The sequence below is a fragment of the Venturia canescens genome, chromosome 4 (assembly GCF_019457755.1).
Source record: "Venturia canescens isolate UGA chromosome 4, ASM1945775v1, whole genome shotgun sequence".
In the NCBI taxonomy this organism is placed as follows: domain Eukaryota; kingdom Metazoa; phylum Arthropoda; class Insecta; order Hymenoptera; family Ichneumonidae; genus Venturia; species Venturia canescens.
Window position 1 is genome coordinate 2,290,624 of NC_057424.1, and position 7,820 is coordinate 2,298,443.

Sequence of the window (7,820 nt, forward strand, 5' to 3'; positions counted from 1 at the left end):
CACAAAGGGCCGTCTTGTAGACAGTGACAAGACGTCGACGGGCAACACGAACGACAAAGAGACGCCACGGACGAAACGGAAACGGTCGCCGACTGGGACCACGAAGGAGTCCTCTCAAAAGAGGCCACCGACGACGGAACCGGCCGCGGACTGGCAGACAGTTACACGGAAGGACAGAAACAAAACAAAAAAGAAAACAGACGCGACAACCCGAGCTGACGGGAGCGGTCCGGCCCCCCGACAAAGGGGAAAGGCTGTTCTCGTCAAACCGGGAACGGACATGACGTACTCGGAAATAGTACAGAAGATACGGTCGACGGTGGATCCGAAGAAGAGTCACGTGCAGGTGACGACTCTGAGGAAGACCAAAAATGGTTTGTGCCTGCTGAAGCTACAGGTGGACGCAAGCAAACCGGACAAACGCGACGAATTTGAGCGACAGATACAGGACGCCATAGGGGAAGCGGGCAGCGTCAGGGCTCTGACCTCCAAGGTTCCATTGGAGATCATGGACCTGGACTGCGTTGCGACCCCGGATGACGTGACGGACGCTCTTAGACGAGAGACGGGACGAGACGTGGACTTTCGAGTACACATTTTCGGTCCGAACCGTGCCGAGCAGTACATGGTGATCTGCGAACTTGATTCGCGGGAAGCCGATGCGCTGCTTCGGCGCGGTAGGATCGGAATAGGCTGGGTGCATTTCCGCGTTCGGAAACGACTGACGGTGACGAAATGCTACAGGTGCCTTGGCTTCGGCCACGTAAAGGCTGACTGCAAGGACGTAGACAGGACGAAATGCTGCCGCAAGTGCGGCGCATCCGGACACCACGCAACGGACCATAAGAACAAACCGGTCTGTCCACTGTGCTCCAAGGCGGGGCACAAGGACGTAGTGCACCTCGCCGGCACTGGAAGGTGCGCCATGTTTCGGGCCGCGCTGGAGGAGTGCAGGAGGCAGGCCGGAAGACGGACAGAATAGTTCAGGGAAACCTGAACCGAAGTAGGACCGCAGACATGCTCCTACCACAGATAGCCGACGAACATGACGCGGACATCCTGATCCTGTGTGAACCATACAGGAGAAGGACGACTCAGACGTACATCACGAACGCAACAGAGACTACCGCTATCCGGGTAAGGGGTGCCGTCCAATCGCGAGTCTCCAACCGTGGAGTAGGGGACGACTTCGTCTGGGCCAGGGTGGGCGCTGTCACTTACGTCAGCGTCTACCTGACGCCCAACTGCACTGCGGCGGAATTCGAGAGGAAGGTGGCGCTCCTAGAAGACGGAATCAGGGACCTGCCCGGGGATGTCATCGTTGCGGGGGATCTCAACGCGAGGGCGACCGAGTGTGGAATGACAGAAACGAACAGACGCGGACGACTGCTACTGGAAATGGCCGCAAGGCTGGACCTGGTAGTGGTAAACACGGGAAACACGCCGACGTACAGACGATCAGGGTTCGGAGACTCCATCCCTGACGTGACGCTGACGTCGGACGGAATCCTGTCACGGCTGAGGGGGTGGCGGGTGATCGAGGACTATACAGGCAGCGATCACCAGTACATCACCTTCGAAGTGGCAGGACGGACAGAAACGAAACGAACTAGCTCCCACCGACCCCCGCGGTGGAACCTCGAAAAACTCGACCGACGAAAATTTTCTGAGGAGTTGATGGCAGCACCAGTTCTGATGACGAAAATTCCCCCCGAGCTGACTGGCCGGCAAAGGGCGGAGAGACTGACAGACGAGACGGCCAAACTAATAGACGGCTTGTGCAACAGCACAATGCCGAAGCGACGGCAGACACAGAAAAGACGACCACAATACTGGTGGTCGGACGAGATAGCCGAATTGCGCAGGATATGCCTGGCAAATCGGCAACGAGTGACGAGGGCTGGGGGCGGACCCGAAAGGGGAAACCTCCAGGCCATTTACAAAACAGCACGAAAGACGCTGACGAAAGCAATACGAGACAGCAAGACGCGATGCTGGAGGAAGCTCTGCGAGGAGGTGAACGAGGATCTCTGGGGAACCGGTTACAAGATTGTGACCGGCAAACTAGGGGCTCGAGTTCCACCGGAACTCAAAGACGCCGAAACAGCAGGACGGATTGTTGACGGATTGTTTCCGACGCACCCGATACGGACGATTCTGAAAGCCTCTATGGCAGAGTTTAATCGGCTAGAAATCGTCGAAGATACGACATTAGATTTTCAAGAACTGTATAGATATGTCATAGTAGAACCTGTCAAGAATAATGACATCGAATGGGGTCTTGGAGAATCTTCGTTAAGCCCCCGAAACGTGTACTGACGATGAAGAAGAATTGAGCTACGACTACAAAAAAAGAGCTGTTGAGTACTGGATAAGTGCAAAAACAATACAAAATAGGAAAATAGAACAAGTCCAAAATCGATTTAAACTCGTTAAATCTGTACAGCAATTAAGGCGCTGGGCTAAACAAATTAATAAAGGCGGAACTTACAAGGAAAAATTGTTGCGCATTTCTGAATATACAATTGATAATCTGAAAAGCGCCATAGAAGTAGGTCTCATCGTGTACGATATTGATCTTCGGAGATGGGCACTACAGGCCCAAAAATTAATTCGGCATGAGGATTTGGGTTTTAGGGCTTCGCTAACATGGATAAAAAAATTTTTGAAAATTCATCAAATAACAAGTAAAAAAATAAATAAATTCGTGATAAGAAAGACCCTCGAATAAAAGGACATATTACAAAACGATGCTAAAAAATTTCTCTCCAAAGTTCAATTGAAAATTAAAGAATATGGCTCGGAAAATATTTATAATTCTGATCAAAGTGGTTTCCAATTAGAAATCCATTCAGGGCGAACGTTAACAGAAGAAGGTACAAAACAAGTAGAATGCCTTATACTTCCGTACAACGACAACTCATAGCTACACAATCCAGCCAACAATATCAGCAGCAGGAAAATTATTGTCACCTCTTTTGATAATTTTAAAAGAGCCATCCGGGCGGTTGGGGCAAATTGTAGAACGAACCATTTTTCGACCTCCTAATGTCTTTATAAGCGTTTCAAAATCTGGCAAGGCTACATCAGGTACGTTGGTATGTGATATTCAAATATAAAAAAAAAGATGTGCCATTAACTTTCACGTATTGATTTCTAGAACATTTCAAAGTATAGTTACAAGAAGCGTTTTTCCCAAACGTCGGCGAGAAAAGTGTGCTTTTGATAGATTCATGGAGTAGACATTGTCCCAGTGTTGTCACGGAAGTTATACCACATACTAAAGAAATTGTTACAATGATCATACCAAAGGGAACGACAGGGAATATCCAGCCACTCGATGTCTTCGGATTTAGAAGTTGGAAAAATTATGTCAGACATTTTTCAGACAGTGTCATATTACTTCATTATGATTTAAGTCTACATTCACGAAATAATATAATCAAGCTGCAATCTCTAGTACATAATCAATCATCATCTCCGAGGTACGAAAATTTATTTCGATATGCCGGGTTCAAAAGTGGGTACATAGAAGAACGACCTGAGAATTTCGAAAATTTCGTTGAATTTGCTTTTGGTATATCATCTCAAACACAATGTGAAATTGAAGGCTGCACAAATGTGGCTGTAGTAAGATGTTCGTGGTGTAAAAAGTCACTTCGTGTCGAACATTTCTTCGAAGAACTCATTACTGTTCAAAATATAATCCATAAATTCAGAAATGATAATTGAAACGAAAATGTGAATTGGAATCTATTTTTACTACATGAAAGATTTTAGCGCCTATGTATATATATTTGTATACAGCCCATGTATATACGAAAATAAAAAATTGTGAAAGTCGCGACCATGAAAGATGTAGGAGTACTCAATTTTTCATATAATTTAAACAGCTGATGTATATGTAAATAACATATTATTTAGTATGTAAGTCGATACGCAATGATAATGAGACCAATTGAATTGAATTTAATCATTTCGGTGCCCAGAATGAAATTTGAGGTTATAAGGGTGCTTTACCTCCTTGATTTTTTTCTCTTCGAAAAATTAAAAGACAAGTCAACGTGAATTCTTTTCGCTCTTCGAAATTTTGTCTGTTCCATTGAAATCAAATGAAATTTTTTTTTTATATAAAAAAATTATGAAGGTTAGGGGGTGAATCATCCCCATGTAATAGGGGTGCATAAGAAATTCAACATGTTATATAGATTATGTGACGTGTAAAACATTTTGCAATTGGTTAGGTTACGATCGGTTGAGTGCTTCTATGAAACACTCTACCAGATGTAAAACATGCCCAACTTAGGGGGTTGATTTCACCCTTTAAAAATAATTTTGAGCCAATAAAAAAAAAACTTTAAAACAAAATTTTTATAAAAAATGGGCAAAAAAATTATTTTATAAAAAAAATACAGAACAATTCGAAAAAAATTTCACAAATCTTGAAAAAGCATTATCTTTAAAAAAAACTAAACTGTATCTATTTTTTAAAGTGTTAAAAGAATCAAATAACAAGTAAAAAATAAAAACCGAAAAATCGCGTTTGAAATCATTTTGGAAACCGATGCCTCATTCTTCTTATTTGATTCGAAGGGCTAAATCAATTTTAAAAAATTCCATCTAATTTACGTGCAGCATTAAAATTTATTATATCAATTCGAGGCCAAGTATTTTCTAATAAATTGAAAAAAGTTACCATTTGAGTTACGTGCAGCATTAAAATTTATGATATCAATCGAAGGACAAGTAATTTATGAGTAACTCCAAATTTCAACATTATGGAACTGTTTTAAGAAGCTTTTAAATCCAAAAAAATCACATGCAAGCTAGTCATTTCTTACTCTATGGTAGCAGAGACAATCGATTCCCCTCTGACTTTCAGGAGCTACTGATATTATTCACAATATTCGACGTCGATTGGATCGATAGAAATTATGTTTAAATATGAGTTAAAAGTACTTGTCCGGCCCATCACTTTCCATTAAACTTATTATATTTAAATAAAAATCAGGGCTTTTTTAGAACTGTTGGAGCACAAATATTCATGCAGAGGGAATTTAGAGAGTTATCTTCAAGTAATTTTCTCTTAATTGCACTAATTTAATAAGAATGGAAACAAATTGTCCTGTAATATATAAAAGATGTTATTGTGCATCGATAAATAAAAAACATTTTGCACATAAAATATGTTGAAGCTTCCAAAATAACTCCCTAGTTTGTATTGCTATGACGGCAGTTTTTACTTCTCACTTCTTCCAGCGAACGAATTTCATTCGGCATAACTAACCTAAATCGCATTTCAATAAATTTTTAACCGGATTCTCCCGTACAGTTTCGTTTTTCTATGATTCATTTCTATTTGATTTAAATGAAAAGTGATGGGCCGGACAAGTACTTTTAACTCATATTTAAACATAATTTCTATCGATCCAATCGACGTCGAATATTGTGAATAATATCAGTAGCTCCTGAAAGTCAGAGGGGAATCGATTGTCTCTGCCACCATAGAGTAAGAAATGACTAGCTTGCATGTGATTTTTTTGGATTTAAAAGCTTCTTAAAACAGTTCCATAATGTTGAAATTTGGAGTTACTCATAAATTACTTGTCCTTCGATTGATATCATAAATTTTAATGCTGCACGTAACTCAAATGGTAACTTTTTTCAATTTATTAGAAAATACTTGGCCTCGAATTGATATAATAAATTTTAATGCTGCACGTAAATTAGATGGAATTTTTTAAAATTGATTTAGCCCTTCGAATCAAATAAGAAGAATGAGGCATCGGTTTCCAAAATGATTTCAAACGCGATTTTTCGGTTTTTATTTTTTACTTGTTATTTGATTCTTTTAACACTTTAAAAAATAGATACAGTTTAGTTTTTTTTAAAGATAATGCTTTTTCAAGATTTGTGAAATTTTTTTCGAATTGTTCTGTATTTTTTTTATAAAATAATTTTTTTGCCCATTTTTTATAAAAATTTTGTTTTAAAGTTTTTTTCATGGATGGAATTATCAGCAAACGAGGGACCATCAATGTACTTGTCCCAACCTTTTTTTTCCTAGGGGAAGTTTATGGTTTGATATCACGTCTTTTTTCTGAAAAGTTCCTTATTTATGTTCAGTTGACTATAGGATATTAGTTTAAATTTCTATGAATTATTTATGATTTTCGTCTTATAACGTTGGTTTTCACGAAAAAAGACGTATTTTTCGTGAAAATTGTACTGGACATATTTCGTCACAGGTCTGTTCTTGGACTTTGGCGATTTTTTTCCTTGTACCTTAATATGTTTTGTCAATTAGGAACCAAAGAGCACGATGGAAAGCGGGTTGGAGGCCGAGATATGATTTTCAGCTTATAACTTTGGTTTCTACGAAAAAAGACCTATTTTTCATCCAAATTGTACTGAAAATATTTCGTCACAGGGCTCCCCTTGGACTTTGGCGATTTTTTTCCTTGTACTCTAATATGTTTTGTGAATTAGGAACCAAAGAGCACGGTGAAAAGCAGGTTGTAGGTCATGATATAATTTTCGGCTTATAACGTTGGTTTCCACGAAAAAAGACCTAAATTTCGTCAAAATTGTACTGGAAATATTTCGATAGAGGTTTGTTCTTGGACTTTGGTGATTTTTCTCCTTGTCTTCTAATATGTTTTGTCCATTGGAAACTCAAGAGCATGTAGCAATGCGTGTTGCGGGCTGAGATATGATTTCCGGCTTATAACGTTAGTGAAAAGAAAAAAGATGGATCAAATTCAAGACACAACGAATACAACAGAATTGGCCATTTTTAAATGTCGTTTTTGAATTCTGAATCTAGACATTTTCGTGTCATCCAAAACATGCCCCCGATGAAATATATTTCCAAAGTTTGCAAGTGGCCGCGGAGATCCAATTATCTACAGTTTGATAGTTCCAGAAAAAAGGCACCCGGAAACATTTATTATGTCAGAATTCAACGAAGTAAAAAAAACTGAGCGTACTTGATTCAACAGAGCAACGGAATTCAAAGACGTTTAAGGTACCTGCATTGCTTGTGGAGGAAAACAATTTCATTTCAGGATAATTTAGAAATAAATTAGGAAATTCAGAAATTTAGCATAGAATTTAGAAAAAGGAAAATTAAGATAATTAGTAAAGCTGAAAACTTTTGTGATGAATTTTTGAAATTACATGTTACGGTTGGAGTAAAAAATTTAAATAATTGACACACATGCTGCGACACAAAAATATCAAAGTTTGAAGGTATTCGCTCCATACCGCAGTAATACAAACTTTAATACTATTTGAAAAGAAATACTTTAAAACTTGCTGAACAAAGTTCCATTACATATTACCATAATCAAAGATAGGGGGTGATACTTAGCACATATACTTATCCACAGAAATTTCCAAGTTCGCAGGTATCCGCTGCGATTCAATGTATCTGCGCAATGAGTTTGGAAGACAGCAATTTCAAATCCATCCATAAATGAGCAACTGAGGACTTTTGTAATGAATTTTTCACTTGATATTTATGTTACAGTGCGAGTCAAAAAATAAAATGAATGGCACAGTATATAAATTTTATAGTTTGCAGATTTTTGCTGTATTTCAATGATCCAAATCTATAGTATTAGAGTGGAAAGTTGTTAGAAGTCATAATGTTACATTAAAATGACATAGCGCACATAGCATTCAGAAATTCTGTAGGTTTCCATGATGTTGGCAGGTATTATACTTAATCGCATCGAAAACTGAGCAACTGTACACTTATCGTAATGAATGTTTTCACCAATAATTCCACATTTGCAGTTTGCAGAATAGGAATACTC

General features: G+C 39.3%; 1 protein-coding gene across 1 annotated transcript; it reads left to right on the top strand.

Moving 5' to 3' along the window:
- The first annotated feature begins 1,017 nt into the window (after positions 1-1,017).
- On the top strand, positions 1,018-2,319 carry LOC122408960 (uncharacterized). The gene has a single exon (XM_043416104.1). It carries the CDS (start codon positions 1,018-1,020, stop codon positions 2,317-2,319), a length of 1,302 nt encoding a protein of 433 aa, XP_043272039.1.
- Positions 2,320-7,820: the final 5,501 nt, after the last annotated feature.

Coding starts and splice junctions, on each gene's coding strand:
- LOC122408960 (XM_043416104.1), top strand. CDS start 1,018: ATGCTCCTACCACAGATAGCCGACGAACATGACGCGGACATCCTGATC.